Source organism: Mus musculus, chromosome 13 (genome assembly GCF_000001635.26).
Source record: "Mus musculus strain C57BL/6J chromosome 13, GRCm38.p6 C57BL/6J".
Classification (NCBI taxonomy): domain Eukaryota; kingdom Metazoa; phylum Chordata; class Mammalia; order Rodentia; family Muridae; genus Mus; species Mus musculus.
In genome coordinates, this window is record NC_000079.6 from 100,168,602 (window position 1) to 100,185,976 (window position 17,375).

At 41.4% G+C, this 17,375-nt stretch overlaps 1 protein-coding gene across 2 annotated transcripts in view; it reads right to left on the reverse strand.

The window, feature by feature from the left end:
- The window catches only part of Naip2 (NLR family, apoptosis inhibitory protein 2), a 58,060-nt gene that overhangs the window by 24,539 nt on the left and 16,146 nt on the right, over window positions 1–17,375 (reverse strand). For both annotated transcript variants that reach the window (NM_001126182.2, NM_010872.3), the window contains exons 5-8: window positions 15,156–15,237; window positions 14,304–14,355; window positions 10,748–10,867; window positions 9,646–9,745 (exon numbers count right to left, since the gene is read on the reverse strand). In NM_001126182.2, coding sequence (NP_001119654.1) covers window positions 9,646–9,745; window positions 10,748–10,867; window positions 14,304–14,355; window positions 15,156–15,237 — 354 coding nt within the window. The remainder of the gene's footprint in view (window positions 1–9,645; window positions 9,746–10,747; window positions 10,868–14,303; window positions 14,356–15,155; window positions 15,238–17,375) is intronic.

A 17,375-nucleotide genomic window follows, 5' to 3' on the forward strand; every position in this document is an offset into this window, starting at 1 on the left:
TTTTCTAGACAGATGCCACATACCAAAGTTAAATCAAGAGCAGGTAAACTATCTAAACAGGCCCATATCACACAAGAAAATAGAAGTCATTAAAAAACCTCCCAACCAAAAAAGCCCAGGGCCAGATGGATTTAGTACAGAATTCTACAGACCTTCGAAGAAGACCTGATACCAATTTTCCCCAAACTATTCCATAAAATAGAAACAGAAGGAACATTACCTAACTTGTTATATGAAGCCACAATAAAGACCACATAAGGACCCAACCAAAAAAGAGAACTTCAGACCAATCTCGCTTATGACTATCGATGCAAAAATACTCAATAAAATTCTTGCACACCAAATCCAAGAACACATCAAAACCACCATTCACCACAATCAAGTAGGTTTCATCCCAGGGATGCAAGGTTGGTTTAATATAAGACAATCCATTAACATAACCCAGCATATAAACAAACTCAAAGAAAAAAATCACATGATCTTTTCCTTAGATGCAGAAAAAGCATTTGACAAAATAAGCACCCCTTCATGTTAAAAGTCTTGGAGAGATCAGGAATTCAAGGCCCAAACCTAGACATAATAAAAGCAATTTACTGCAAACCAACAGCCAATATCAAATTAAATAGAGACATACTTGAAGCAATCCTATTGAAATTGGGGACAAGACAAGGATGCTCACTCTCCCCATATCTATTCAATATAGTACTCGAAATGTTAGCTAGAACAATAAGACAACAAAAAGAGATCAAGGGGATACAAATTTGTAAAGAAGAAATAAAGGTATCACTATTTGCAGATGATATGATAGTATACATAAGCAACCCCAAAAATTCTACCAGAGAACTTCTCCAGCTGATAAACAATTGCAGCAAAGTGACCTGATATAAAATCAACTCAAATAAATCAGTAGCCTTTCTTTATACAAACAATAAACAGGCTGAGAAAGAAATTACAGAAACAATTCCCTTCACAGTAGCCTCAAAGAGTATAACATATCATGGGGTAACTCTAACCAAACAAATGAAAGACCTGTATGACAATAACTTCAAGTCTCTCAAGAGAGAAATCGAAGAAGATCTCAGGAAATGGAGAGATCACTCATGCTCATGAATTGGCAGAATTAACATAGTAAAAATGGCAAAAACCCAGAATAGTGGAAACAATTCTCTCTCTCTTTCTTTCTTTTCTTTCTCTCTCTCTTCCTTCCTTCCTTTCTCTCTCTCTCTCTCTCTCTCTCTCTCTCTCTCTCTTTCTTTCTTTCCTTTCTCTCTCTTTCTTTCTTTTTCTTTCTTCCTTCCTCTCTCTTTCTCTCTCTCCTTCTTTCTCTTTCTTTCTTTCTTTCTTTCTTTCTTTCTTGTGAAAACAATTCTTAAAAATAAAAGAATGGCTGGGGGAAATCACCATCCTTGACCTCAAGCTTTACTACAGAGCAATAGTGATAAAAACAGCATGGTATTGGTACAGAGACAGACATGTTGATCAATGGAATAGAATTGAAGACCCAGAAATAAAACCATACACTTACTGTCACTTGATCTTTGACAAAAATATACAATGGAAAAAAAGAAAGTGAGTACTACTCAGCTATTAAAAAGAATGAATTTATGAAATTCCTAGCCAAATGGATGGACCTGGAGGGCATCATCCTGAGTGAGGTAACACAATCACAAAGGAACCCACACAATATGTACTCACTGATAAGTGGATATTAGCCCAGAAACTTAGGATACCCAAGATATAAGATACAATTTGCTAAACGCATGAAACTCAAGAAGAATGAAGACCAAAGTGTGGACACTGTGCCCCTTCTTAGAATTGGGAACAAAACACCCATGGAAGGAGTTACAGAGACAAAGTTTGGAGCTGTGACGAAAGGATGGACCATCTAGAGACTGCCATATCCGGGATCCATCCCATAATCAGCTTCCAAATGCTGACACCATTGCATACACTAGCAAGATTTTGTTGAAAGGACCCAGATATAGCTCTCTCTTGTGAGACTATGCCGGGCCTAGCAAACACAGAAGTGGATGCTCAGAGTCAGCTAATAGATGGATCACAGGGCTCCCAATGGAGGAGCTAGAGAAAGTACGCAAGGAGCTAAAGGGATTGGCAACCCTATAGGTGGAACAACATTATGAACTAACCAGTACCCCGGAGCTCTTGACTCTAGCTGCGTATGTATCGAAAGATGGCCTAGTTGGCCATCACTGGAAAGAGAGGCCCATTGGACACACAAACTTTATATGCCCCAGTACAGGGGAACGCCAGGGTCAAAAAATGGGAATGGGTGGGTAGGGAAGTGGGGGGAGGGTATGGGGGACTTTTGGGATAGCATTGGAAATGTAATTGAGGAAAATACGTAATAAAAAAATAAAGTTGGAGTGAATGATTAAAAAAAAAAAGAAAGCATCTTCAATAAATAGTGCTGGTCTAACTGGCTCTCTGTATGTAGAAGAAAGAAAATAGACCCATATTTGTCACCTTGCACAAAGTCCAAGTGGATCAAGGACCTCAACATAAAACCTGATACACTCAATCTAATAGAAGAGAAAGTGGGAAAGAGCCTTGAACTCATTAGCACAGGAAGAAATTTCCTAAGCAGAACTCTAATGGCTCATGCTCTAAGATCAAGAATTGATAAATGAGACCTCATGAAACTGGAAAGCTTCTGTAAGGCAAAGGACATAGTCAATAGGACGAATCGGCAACCTACAGATTTGGAAAAAAAAAAAAACTTCACTAACCCCATATCCAGTAGAGAGCAAATATCCAAAATATATAAAGAACTCAAGAAGTTAATAACCAAAAACTAAACAACCCAATCAAAAAATGGGTTATAGAACTAAACTGAGAATTCACAACCGAGGAATATCTAATGGCTATGAAGTACCTAAAGAAATGTTCAAAGTCCTTAATGATCAGAGTAATGCAAATCAATGACCCTGAGATTCCACCTCACACCAATCAAAATGGCTAAGATCGAAACCTCAGTTGATAACACATGTTGGAGAGGATGTGGAGAAAGAGGAACACTCCTCTATTGCTGGTGGGATTGCAAACTGGTACAACCACTCTTTAAATCAATCTGGAGGTTCCTCAGAAAATTGGAAATAGATCTACCTGAAGACCCAGCTATAACACTCTTGGGTATATACCCAAAAGATGTTGCACCATCCCACAGGGGCACATGTTCCACCATGTTTATAGTGGCATTATTTGTGATAACCAGAAGCTGGAAACAACCCAGATGTCCCACAACAGAAGAACAGTTCATTTACACATTGGAATACTACTCAAATATTAAGAACAAAGACAGCCTAAGTTTTTCAGGCAAATGGATGGAGCTAGAAAATATCATCCTAAGTGAGGTAACCCAGACCCAAAAGGACATACGTGGTATGTACTCACTAATAAGTCGATATTAGCAAAAAAAAAAAAAATACAGAATACCCAAGATACAGTGCACTGAGCTCAAAAAGCTCAACAAGCTAAAGTGCACAAGTGAGGATGCCTCAGTCTCACTTGGGAGAGAGAAGAAAGCAATCACAAGTGAGGAGGGAGGGAGGGAGGGAGGGAGGGAGGGAGGGAGGGAGGGAGGGACCTGGGAAGGAAAGTGGATAGGGTGGGAGGGAGAGCAGGGAGAGGGGAACCTAATCTGGTATTGGGTGAGGGAAAAGGACTGAAGCCCTGAGGGCCAACAGAAAGAATGTAAAAAGGCAACTCAGGAAATAGGAGGTTGGGGGGACCCCTCAGAGTACACCAGAGACCTGAGAGGTAAGAGACTCCCAGGACTCAAAGGGAGGGACCTTAGATGAAATGCCCAACAGTAGGGAGGGGGAATTTATAGAGCCCATCTCCAGCAGGAAGACAGGACATCAAGTGAGGGATGGGATTGCCATCCCACAGTCACACCTCTAACCCATAATTGTTTCGACATGTCTGAAAGAATTACAGGGATGGAAATGGAGAGGAGCCTGAGGAAAAGAAGGTCCAGTGATAGGCCCAAACTGGCATCCAGCTCAAGGGGAGGTCCCAAGGCCTGACACTATTACAAAGTCTCTGGAGCACCCACAAAAAGGGGCCTATCATGACTGGCCTCCAAAAGACCCAGCAAGCAGCTGAAAGAGTCAGATGCACATATTTGCACCCAACCAATGGTCAAAAGCAGCTGACCCCTGTTGTTGAATTAGGGAAGGCTGAAAGAAGCTGAGGAGAAGGGCGAGCCTGTAGGAGGACCAGCAGTCTTAATTAATCTGGACCCCTGAGATCTTTCAAACACTGGACCACCAAATAGACAGCATACACCAGCTGATAAGAGGCCCCCCAACACACATACAGTAGAGGAGTTCTTGGTCTATGTTCATTCAGAGATGATGCACCTAACCCTCAAGGGACTGGAGACCCCAGGGAGTTTAGAGGTCAGGTAGGGTGAGGGGGTTGGGGCATCCACATGGAGGACGGGTGGGGTGTGGAGGAGGTGTGGGATGTGGAGCAGTTGGACGGTGGATGGGGGATGGTGAATGGAATATGGAGTGTAAAAAATGAATTAAAAAATAAAATAAATAAGACTACAAGCACAGTCAGCCTAAAAGCAGGCCCTCATATAATAAATCTGTTTACTCTGGAGGAGACACTCTTTAGATTCTTAATTTTAACTTACAGGGTTTATAATAAAAATAAATTCTGTTCTGTTTATATTTTCTAATCGTGACTGAACTTGTAACCCTAGACATGTATTAAAATATCAAGCACACAATCTGTACTTGTGGGATAACCGTTAGTCTTTCTTTGCTCTGTGAAAATTGTATAATGAAGCAATCTGATTGCTAGTCAGCCAGAGCTGTGAGATTCCCAACCCCCTTGCCTGATTCACTCCCCTCTCTCCTTCTCTTACTCCTTATTTCCTCTGTGGGCCACCCTGATCATGGCAGGGGCAGCTCCCCACCTCTTGTCCACCCCCCCTCTCCCCCGGCAATCAGAAAAGGAGGGGCAAAGTGCTCTGACACGCCGCCTGTTGAACATTAAGACCATTGCACTCATGTGGTTACTGAGTAACCTTACCTGTGGTTACTGGAACCAGACCACACAAGACCAAGCCAACCTCTCCCCAGAACCAGGAGCATGATTGAGATCTGTCACTACCTGTGTCATCTTGAGAGAAAATCTGGGTGTGGTAGAGCATGCCTGGAATCCAGCACTTGGGAGCGGGAGGTAGTAGGATTAAGCAATTAAGGTCATCCTCCCTAAATCCTGAGTTTGAGGCCATTATCGGTTATCTGAGACCCTGTTTCAAAGACCTGTCACCCAACAAAAAGAGTAGGTAAGCCAGGTGTCATGGTAGCACATGCCTGTGCTTTAGTATCCATGAGACTGAGGCAGGAGCATGTGAATGGGAGAAAAACCAGGGCTGGGTAGCAAATCAAGATCAGCTACTTAGTAAAAAAAATTTTTTTGAAACAAGATTTCTCTGTGTAACCCTGGCTCTCCTGGAACTCACTTTGTAGACATAGTAAAATCTTGTCTCTGTATCTTTTTCTCTGTCTCTGTCTCTGTCTGTCTCTCTCTCCCACACACACATACACAGAGCAGAAATGGAACAAAACAAAATAAACAACAGAAGAAGAGCAGGCAAAGCTAAAGGTGTGTGTGTGTCTTTGTGTATGTCTGTGTATGTGTGTCCCTCTGTGTCTGTGTGTGTGCCTGTGTGTTTGTGTGTGTCTCTGTGTTTGTGTGTATGTGTGTTTGTGTGCATCTGTATGTTTGTGTGTATGTGTCTCTGTGTGTGGGTGTGTCTCTGTCTCTCTCTGTCTCTGTGTGTGTGCACGCAAGTGTGCGCCTGTATTTGTGTCTATATGTCTCTGTGTGTTTGTGTGTATGTCTGTGTGTGGGTGTTTCTCTCTCTCTCTCTCTCTCTCTCTCTCTCTGTATTTTATAAAAGAATAGTGAACTGAAAATCAGGACCATGTTTACCCCTGGATGAGTGCCAGGGACTCTGGTGGAGTCAGCTTGACAAAGCGAAAGCTGGGAAGCTGGTTCATGAAGCAAAGAGTTTCAAGGAAACTCCCTTCCCGGGGGCCTGGCATTTTCTCCCTAATCTATATAAACCATAAAATTAATTTTTCCATTCCCACATTAGTCTAGTGTATAGATCCACGTGCACTCTATATAGTATTACCTTATAGTAAATGCCTTTTAAGATTGTATTCTAACATAGCTAAAGCCTTTTTCCAGTGTTCTTAGATTCCAGATAGCAGCAAGGAGCTTAACCTATTCAGTAACTAATTAGCCCCATCATAAAACAATATAAACATCTGTCATTTACTCAGCTGTCTGTAGATAGAGACTAAAAGTCTCACTGAGATAGAAATCTTTTACTACAGGCTACATTCTATGTCAAGTATAAGTTGATATACTACCCTGATAAGGGGAAACTCTCCAGACAAGATAGTTTTACTAGACCTAAGAATTTAGAGCTCTGTGATAACACATTACTCTTAAGGCCTGTCAAGAGTTAACAACCCCCTGATGCTTTTAACCTTAAAGTGTGAAATTCTTGCCTGGCATTAGGCTGATCCTAGGCAGGGCTTGTTATCCCTAATGTAAACATTTAATTAGTCCCTGCAAATTCCTTTCTGCTGTAACTGGTGAATTTCAGTGTATCTTGTCTTTTTGTGATTTGTATCCTCTGATAATTCGTTGTTATATAAGTCTGAAGCTCAACCAGAACAATACATTCAGATTCAACACATCTTTTGTGTATCTGTCTGTCATTTTCATCCAAATTCTTTGCCCATCTGCCTAAGAAATCCCGTTCTTCACAGACCAGGGACCCAGAGAGTCTGTGGCAGATGAGGGACCTTCTAAGGCATTGACAGACATTTATTTGCTGACATCAGTGCTTAGCCAATAGGCCCTTTACTGACTGTTATTGTCTTTTAAACCAGATGTGTAAATACATTAGGTACTCAACAGCACTCTGGTTTGTAATTAAAACAAATCCCCACTGATAAATTCTAGACCAAGTTTTAAATACAACTAGATTGCCTCCCAACTTACCATCCCAGGGGTTAAGAGGAAGGTCCCTGAGTTCTCAACAATTTCCTACATACTACTTCCAAATAAAAAGAAAGGGGGGGCTGGAAAAGTGGCTCCTCGGAAGAAGACTTAGTGCTCCTGCAGAGGACTCAGGCTTGGTTCCCAACACCCTTATCAGACAGCTCACAACCTCCTGCAACTCTAGTCCTAGAGTCTGAGGCCCTTTTCCTACCTCCGTGGACACAAGGCATGCAAGTAGTGCACAGATACACACGCAGAAAAAGCACCCATGCACATAAAATCTAATACTTAAGAAATTGTCAGGGCACTCTGGTGGAGTCAGCTTGTGAGGCAGAAATGCCAAAAAGCTGCTCATGAGAAATGAATTTCTAGAACTCTCCTCCTGGATGTCTGGCGAAAGTCAACTCTCCAGTTTGAGTCAGTTTGTCAGGCGAAAAGCCTGGAAGCTGTTTCACGAGGATAAGAGTTCCATGGAAATTTTCCTCCCAGAGTTATGGCATTTTTTTCCCTAACCCATAATATTCAAATTTCCACCACGTTAGTCTAGTGTATAGATTCACGTGCACTCTATCAAGCATTACCTTATAGTAAATGCCTTTTAAGATTGTATTCTAACATAGCTAAAGCCTTTTCCCAGTGTTCTTAGATTCCAGATAGCAGCAAGGAGTTTAACCTATTCAGTAACTAATTAAGCTCTACCATAAAACAATAAAGCACTTGCCATTAACTCAGCTGTCTGCAGAAAGAGACTAAAAGTCAAGTATAAGTTGATATACTACCCTGATAAGGGGGAACTTTCCAGACAGGATAAGTTTTACTAGACCTAAGAATTTAGAGCTCTGTGATAACACATTACTCTTAAGGCCTGTCAAGAGTTAACAACCCCCTGATGCTTTTAACCTTAAAGTGTGAAATTCTTGCCTGGCATTAGGCTGATCCTAGGCAGGGCTTGTTATCCCTAATGTAAACATTTAATTAGTCCCTGCAAATTCCTTTCTGCTGTAACTGGTGAATTTCAGTGTATCTTGTCTTTTGTGATTTGTATCCTCTGATAATTCATTGTAATATAAGTCTGAAGCTCAACCAAAACATTACATTCAGATTCAACATCTCTCTTGTGTGTGTCTGATTGTCATTTCATCTGACTCCTTTGTCCATCTGCTTAAGTAATCCCGTTCCTCGAAGACCAGGGACCCAGAGGGTCTGCGGCAAGAAATAATTTTTAAATAAGAAGACAACTTACTTAAGAAGTGACTAGTGCTGTAGCTGTATATCATCTTTTAACTCCAAGATTAGATGGAAATATATATATATACAATAAGTCTTGCTATGTAGTCCTGTGCTGGTCTGAAACAAGTGATTTTAGAAGGGAGAGGATTAAGGTGTTCAGAGGGTGATAAGAGAGGGTAATGGGAAGATGGTGGTGAACATGGTTGTTATACACTGTTTTATATATATCACAGTGTGTATATATATATATTGAAAATGTCACTATCATATATGATTGATATACACTAATGAAACAATTTTAAAAGAATATTTTAAGGATTTAGGATGTTATTACTATTCTATCTCAAGCTCAGATAATTATCTAGAACTATACATTTTAATGTTTAATAATTAGACTTAAATCAGTTTAGAGCAATTTTAGGTAAGCATTGGATGCACATAGAACGCTTTTGTGGAAACTGCAGAGACACAAAGACAATTGCAGATTTTCATGCCTTCCAAGGAATACCAGAGCAAAAAACTCTTATTCCTTAGTTAGAAGTGCTGGAATTTAAAATAGATCGATTTTAGAATAATTAATATTAAAGCATTTAATAAAAAAGAAAACTGATTTTCTTCCTTCAACTTCCTGAGAGCTAGGAATCATGTGTAGATCACTGTGCCTAGAAATACTCACATTTCAAACTACCTGTAGTGATATTTATCTTTGAAGATTCTAATTACTAAGTAAAAACAATGAATTTCATTCTGCACCTGAACATTTCTAGAGTTGTCTTGTGTGTGGAAGAGAAATGAAAATAACCTTGAAGAAGGGCAGAAAAGTGGGCAAGAGTAAATGAATAGTAAGGGATGGCCTAGTGTGCCCAAGCCAGTGCTTCTGTCCCCAGCACTAAGAAAAGAAAACCACTTGGGAAGTTTCAGACAGCAGAAATAGAAAACACTAAAGGATTCCAGAAAGAGGAGAAGAGGAAGACTAATTTGTAATGAAAATGATCAGAAAGGCATGGGATTTCCAGATATAGTAGCATCCCTCAGTAATACCAGCACTTGGGTGGCTGAGGCAGGAGGATCATGGGTTCAAGTCCTACCTAGGCTAGATAGCATTTCTATGATGATTTGGGACATAGAGAGACCCTGTCTTTAAAAGTCTGTATATTTACCCATTCAAAACCAAGATGTAACAATGAAGAGGAAAAAACTGAACAGGGAGGTTGTCATGGGAGGCAAGGGACATAAGGATGTGTCCTTCACAGAGGAAACAGAAGGATGGGTAGAGACCATCCACAGGTAAGACATGGACATTGAGGAAATAACAGTTGAAGCACATTCACAGTCAAGAGAAATCATTTTGCTTACTTGGGAAAAAACTTGGTGTGATCTTCTATTGGGTTGTCACCTTCTGCCCACTTCTCCATACATCCTCCACAGGAAAAACACTGGACAATGTCCCTTTTGCCTAGGAAAAGGAATGGGGTCAGTTCAACAGCACCTACAGCTGCCAACTCAGAAGAACATAACTCCAGATTATCCAGTATAATCCTACTTTCATCTCCAGTTGGATTCTGTGGCCAAGTCATGCAGGAGGGATAGGACTACCCTGATAAGGGGGAACTCTCCAGACAGGATAAGTTTTACTAGACCTAAGAATTTAGAGCTCTGTGATAACACACAGGACTCTTGGTCCTTCACTGAGGTGGTCAGCAATAGTCACCGATTGTCCCTGTACACCCTGTTCTTTGATAAACCCATCATCTTAAATGATTTGCCATCAGATTCCATGAGAGCATAAATTCTGTCTGTTCTGGACACTAATGACACACTGGACATTCACAGACAAGCAACTGAAAAGCAATTGCTTACTGAGTAAATCAGAAAGAATATACTCATAGCTGGGGTGGGGCAGAAGAACAAATTTAAGAGTCTCTATGCAAGCTAGATTATGAAGAATCACTTGTCTCTCCTCACATCATTGCCAGCTATATTTAACTAGAAATAGAGGCACGTCATCCATGAGCCTTGAAGGCTGGCAAGGAGACAAGCGTTAAGACCATGTGGTAAGAAGATCATCTGTGCCAGTGGAATGTGTCTGTTGGATGAAGTGGCTGCAGAATCCCCAGGTTCAGAGGCTGAATACTGAGGGAGCTATGGGAAACTGAGTCTCAAAGGGATCTATGACAAATGATGAAGACTAAAGGAAGATGTAAGAGGATTCGAATATGTGGTCCACACAAAATACTGACTCTAAAGAGATGTTCAGCCTGAGAGCACTGACTGCTCTCGCAAAGGAGTCAGGTTTGGTTCCAGCGCCACATGATGGCTCACAGACAATTCTAACTACAGTCCCAGGATTCAAGATCCTCTTTGGCCTCTAAGGGCACCATGCAGGAATGTGTCACACATATTTACATGCAGACAAACACGCACACACATATGCACAAAGAAAAAAAACCTGACTCACCTGTGTAGAAAAGGCCTGCTTTGACCAGAGCTTCAACAGCCCCGGGTGATTCGTGGGGCCAGTCCTTAAACGTGTCCATCCTTAGTTCTTCATTAGCGAAGACGCTGTCATTGCAGTAAGCTTGGGGGAAAGGATGCAGGTGAGACCAGTAGGCTTTGATAGGAAAGTTCAAGTTAGCTGTGTGTGTCTGTGTGTGTGCACATGAGTGTGTCTTTGTGTGTGCCTGTGTGTGTATGTGTATATGCACATATGAGTGTGTGTGTCTGTGTGTGTTGGGGGGTGCAGATCTGATGATCCATGCTTGTGTCAAAACTGGGTGGTTAGACGAGCAGGAAGAAGGAAAAGATACAAGAGTGATTGTTAGAACTCCAGGAGCAGAACAACAAAGACTGGGGTACTCCACTGGGGTACTCCCCTCATTCCATTCATCTCTGTTTGTGATCAGAGTGATAAAATGTAACTTCAGACTGTCTCTTGACCATATAGCATTGGGAAAAAAACAAAATCCAGAGGCCATTACTGTTTCCAGAGTCAGTTTCAAAATTTGAGTAAGGTCATTTCCCCTGTGGCTCAAAAACAATCATTTTGGTGGCTTGCTCCTTGAGATGACTAAACTGAGGGTGGGGGGTCTCCATTAGACTTTCTACCCCATCCTGGCCTCTGGACACTGGTTCCTGCATTTCCCATGCTGTGAGGACTTGAAAATTGCATTGCCCTTACCTTGATCTCACAAGTTTCTCAAGCTGAAACCTTGCTTGCATTCACACTTCACCCTAGATCAGGAGTGCCTGCCTTTGCTTTTAGTGTTTCTTTAGCATAGAGAATACTACACTTTAATTTAATTAACAACAAAAAGATTTTTACAGTCAAGAAACCTTTATTTTATTTTAGGTTTGCCTTCTGCTAAGCCATGAGGTCACAGGGAATATGTTCTACAGTTTTCCTTGGTGCCCACAGGGTGTTCTCTGGTTGGAGCAGGCTGGCACTTCAGTCTTTCTTTGGCTTCCTTCTTGACCTGATCTCTTCACCTATCTCAGGAAGCTTCTCAGAGCATACATTTTTGAGTGTGTTCATGTTTATGAAGGTCCATGTGCATGTATGGACCCATGCCTGTGGAAGTCACAGGACACACTTCACTGTTTCTCCCTGGTTGTTAGGGAAGCTGTTTCACTTCCCAGGCCAGGTTGTGGAACACTGGGATCCATGCCTCTGCCTCCCCAACCTGGGATCACAAATTCACAACAATGACACCTGGCTTTTGTCACATGGATCCTGGAGACAGAATGCAATGTCTTGTGTTTGCAAGGAAAGCACTCTGCACTCAATGCCCCAGCCCTGACCCTTAGAGTTCCTAATATGCTCAATGCACTCAGTCAGTCTTTGCCCAGGAATTCCCCTTAACTTGCTTGTTTAACAATGGCAAGAGCATGCTGGGTAACACTATGGAATTTGCCATTTTGCTGTGGTAACAATGAACACTGAACAGGTCTACAATATCACCCTTCTTGTAGACACTTGCATCTGTGGCCAAAGAAACAGCTCTGCTTTCCAAAAACCTAGAAGACAAACACTGGGTTCTAGAGAACAAACAAGGGAACTTTATGATTCTTATTTTACAAGTTACTGGAAAATGGTAGTCCCAGCCAGAAGGATGCTATTTGTGTGTGTAAGTATGTGTATGTGTGTGCACACATGTGCCTGTGCTGAAGTATGTATGTATGTATGTATGTATGTATGTATGTATGTATGTATGTATGTTTGTATGTATGAGTGTTTTGCCTATATTTACATATGTGTACCATATGTGTGCCTAGGGCCCCAGATGGCCAGAGAGGATGTCAGATCCCCTGGAGATGGGAATACAGATTGTTGTAAGCTGCTACTATGTAGATACTTTGAAATGAACTTAAGTTGTCTGCATGTTGGGGGATGGGGTCACAGTGGTTTGCTATGCAGTAAGCTAAGCTATCTTTCAACTTGTGATATTTCCACCTCAGCTTTCTTAGTGCTGGGATTACAGGCATAGATCTGTACACTTGGCATGAAACTCATGTAGCTGTACTGGCCTCTAACCCAATACCATAGTCCAACCTGTCAATAAGTGCCTTCTTCCAAGAGCATCGATTACAGGGGTGAGCAATCCTACTCAGTCGACCATAGGAGTCTTAATGTATTGCTTTCATCCTGTCCACTCTCCCTCATCCCCATTCCCCTGACCTCTGCTGGGACTGAACTCGAAGCCTGTCCTACTTACTGTATAGATGCTCTGCTGACCTAAACTACTAACACTAAGATTTCGTTTTCCAAGGGTGCTGGAATGGAACCAGAGGACCTTGCCCATGCTGGCCAAGCAAGTAATATCCTCAGACCTGTCACTGCATTTAATTGTGAACATCCCCCAGCTTAATGATGATCTTAACCATTCTAACCATCAAGCCATTCTAGTATGCTTTGGGGAACTGGGGATGTAGCTCATAGGTAGCATGCTCTCCTAATCTCCTTGGTTCCATCCCCAGCACCTGAGAACCTCCATCTCAGCACTCAGCAGGAGGACCAAAAGTTCAAGGCTCATTTGAGTGTGAGGCCAGTCTGGGATAGAAGAAACACTAAAACTTGCTTCCAAAACATTTTATCCACTATTTTAGTTGTTTGAAGGGAAGCATCTGTTACAGTACCAACACTACACACTTAGTTATGCATATCTACACTAAAAACTAAGTCACTTAATGAATGGATCCTTGGTACAGAAGCTTGCCACTAAACCTAATAACCTCTAAATTAATTCTCTCATGGTAGAAGGAGAGAACCAAGTCCATATAAGTTGTCCTCTGACTTCTGCACCTTTACACATGGGACCCATGGGCATCCACATACAATAGTAAGTAAATAATTGAGTCTATAATTTTTACATTTACTTTTAAATTTTTCTTTATTTTTGTCTGCATGGTTGCCTGCACCACACATGTGCAGTGGCCATGGAGGTCAGAGGAAGACACTGGATCCTCTAGAACTGGATTTTCGGAGTTGTGAGTTGCCAGAGGGTGCTGGGAACTGAAGCTGAGTCCTTTCCAAGAGCAGCAAAGTGCATTAACCACTGAACCATCTCTCCTGCTCATAAAGTAACAACAGAAACAAACCCAAAATCATTCCATAATAGAGAAATCACTTATGAAGATAAGTTTTAAAGAAGGGCTGGAGAGATGGCTCAGTAGTTAAAAGCACTGTCTACTCTTCCAGAGATCCTGAGTTTAGTTCCCAGCATCCACATCAGACAGTTCACAAATGTCTGTAACTCCACCTCCAAGGGACCGAATGATCTTGTCTGGCTTCCAAAAGCATCTATATACATGTGGTGTGTGTGTGATCATGCACACTCATACTCACACACACACACACACACACACACACACACACACACACAGAGAGAGAGAGAGAGAGAGAGAGAGAGAGAGAGAGAGAGAGAGAGACAGACAGACAGACAGACAGACAGAGACAGAGACACAGAGAACACAAGAGAGAAATAAGCAAAGTGTTTGGAATGTGTCTGAGGTTTTACCTGATACCATAGGTAATTCTCTTCTGACCCAGGAATTCACAAAATGTTCTCCCTGAGGAAAGAAATTTGGTTACTGACTGATTAACTTATAAAATATAATTCATCTCTGAGCTGCAACTGAAGACGTTTCTCCACTAAAGCCAAGTTTCATTAGAGCAGCAGAATTTGGGCAAATCAGTCCTTTAATTTTGGTTTGAGTTTTATTGATTTGGGGGATTTTATGCAGTTCCAAACATCAGTGAAATGGAAACTTTCTCAGGGTCACTCTTACCAGACACCCAGCTCAACAAGAGAACTGCAGTTACACACACAGATGCATTTGACTCATGAGGAACTGAGACATGGGAAGAGGGCTCACATCAGAAGGGCCTCTCCAATTGAGCAACTCTCCCTCTGAGAGAACTGCACCCAGACTTTCAACCCATGCTGTCTGCAGATGCTGCTTCTGAGTCATCAGCAAATACATCTCCTTTGGCTTCAGTTTGGGTTGTGTTTCCCAACTGCCCTCACTAGTTTGAGTCTAAATGCCCAGCTGCAGGAGGCATCCTGAGTGCCCTGCCTCTGTCAGGTACCACAGAGGACTGAGTGTGACATCCAGGTAGAGGCTACAGAAAGATGCTAGGGGAGTGGCCTCAAGCAGAAGCCACACACAGCCAGCTTGAAAACCAAGTTAAGTGGTTCCAGCTTAACAGGATAACAGGATTTGTTTTCCTCTCTGCAGACAAGAGGCAGGAGAATGAGAAAAGAAAGGGAGAAAGACACAGAATCCATCAGAAAACCTCACCCTGACAATTCAGACGTTATTAGGTAAAGAACATACACTATTAGACATAGTTGTCTGTTGTAGATTACCGTTACATGAAGAAATCCTTCATAGCTTTGTACATATTGGGTAATTTCCTCTGGGGACTTCTTACTTTGAAGAAATTCACATCTAGGGTTAAAAATATGTTTAAAATTTATCCCTAATATTGGCAATATCAATATTGATGAAAAATAACCCCAATATTTCAGTGAAGATTATCTATATCACAATAAATATTCACTAAAAACCCATCAAATTGTTGAATTTGGTACTTCAATAAAACTGTCAGATTTTCCTGAAGTCTTACTCATAAGGATTAATACTGTTTAAAAACTTTAAAACATTCTAATGATAAAGTGCATCATTATTTAAGCACCAAACCTTGTGCTGGCTATTTTTGTTTGTTTTTGCTTTTTTGTCAATTTGACATAAGCTAGAGTCATCTAGGAAGAAGGAACTTAATCTGAGAAAATAAGGCCATTAGATTGGCCTGTAGGTGAGTCTGTGGGTCATTTTCTTGATTAATGATTTATGTGGGTGGGCCTAGTCCACTACAGGGGGTTCCACTTCTGAGAAGGTTGTCTTGGGAGGCATAAGAGAGATAGGTGGACATGAGCCTGGGAGCAAGGCAACAGGCAGTGTTCCGTCATAGTTTCCGTTTGTTCTTACTTATGTTCCTGCCCTGACATCCCTCGGCGGCAGGTTGTAATCTGTTTGTGTAAGCCAAATCTACTCTTTCCTCCTCAGATTGCTTTTGGTCATGGTGTTTTTCACAGCAAGAGAAAGCAAAGTAGGACAGACCTTATTATTATTTTAATTTTTATTTCAAGACAGGGTCTTCCTGTGTTGTGATGGTGATGTCAAAGTCTTGATCTCAAGCAATCCTCCCACCTCAGCTGCAACAGGAGCCTGCACTATAGGTATATAATATTATACCCTGCTGTTCTTTTCTTGAAGAAAATATGCAATAGAATCAAAAAGATCGATTCACAGTAAGTAGAGGGTGGAACTCACTCTCTCTCTCTCTCTCTCTCTCTCTCTCTCTCTGTCTCTCTCTCTGTCTCTGTCTCTGTCTCTCTCTAAATCAATGTAAGCATCATAAGAGATGGAGGGAGAAGGACATTTGAATATGGTGATAATATTTTATGGTATTAGACATTAATAGTCTTCTCATTTAGGAGACATAACAATACTGTGGCTCTTTTTTTTAAAGTCATGATTTAAAGCTATATGCTAAATGGATGACAGATGGAACCATGTGTTAGCTGGAATTTACTTTGACATAGCCCAATCATTACTGTTCCACAGGGATGGTGGGAAAGAGATAGACAAAATACGATTAGAGCAGCTTCACAGAGGTGTGCATTATACTTCCTCTGTTTTCTGTGTAATTTCCATAATGAAAGTCTGAAAAGCAGTTAAAGGAATGAATGTTTATATGGCAGAAACAAAAACAACAGGCATAAAAACCACACCACTAAACACATTATTAAAAATAAGTAAAATGCACTTCTTTTTCTAAGCATCAATAACAAAAAATTCTGCATGTCCAAAATAAAACACACTTGTTTGTCTCCAGTGGCATTGGTGTGAGGTGATCTAGGACTTGGTTCTCTTGCCATTTTTTTTTAAATCATAAGATGGCCTTGAACTCCCAATTGTCCAGTGTCCACCTTCCTAACCATCATTTCCATTCCTGTGCAGATTAACTCACTCCTTGGTTAAGGTTAAGTCATGAAACTGCTGCTTGACAAAGAAAATTGTAGTATTGGGACAACAAAATAACATTTAATAATTGTTAGGTGGCCTGGATAGAATGTCCTTAATGTACTTGTAGAATACCTGAGTTCAGTGCCCAACACCTACTTTGGGCAACCACAGTAACTCTAGCTCTAAGGAGGAGAAGAATACCTGTGTCCTCTAACCAGCACTAACATGCACATAACCCCCCCACCCCCAATTACTAAAAATTAAAAGGTGGGTCTGGGGAGATGGCTTAGTAGGTGACACATCCCATCTAGAAAAGGCTTTACCAAGTGAATGAGTTTTCTGGAAATGGCCCACCATCTTGCGTGGCTGCAATGGGTGTGGTCTGAGAGGCAAGGTCCCCAGAGACTTCATCCTAGGATTGCTTCTTGCTGCTGATATGCCTTTCCCTGTCACTCTTACATTGCTTAATGATTTCCTGGGTATTCACATACTCTGTTGAACAGAGCTCTTGCAGAATCAATATGAAGATGTACTTTCATGGAGTAGTAGTGTTTAGA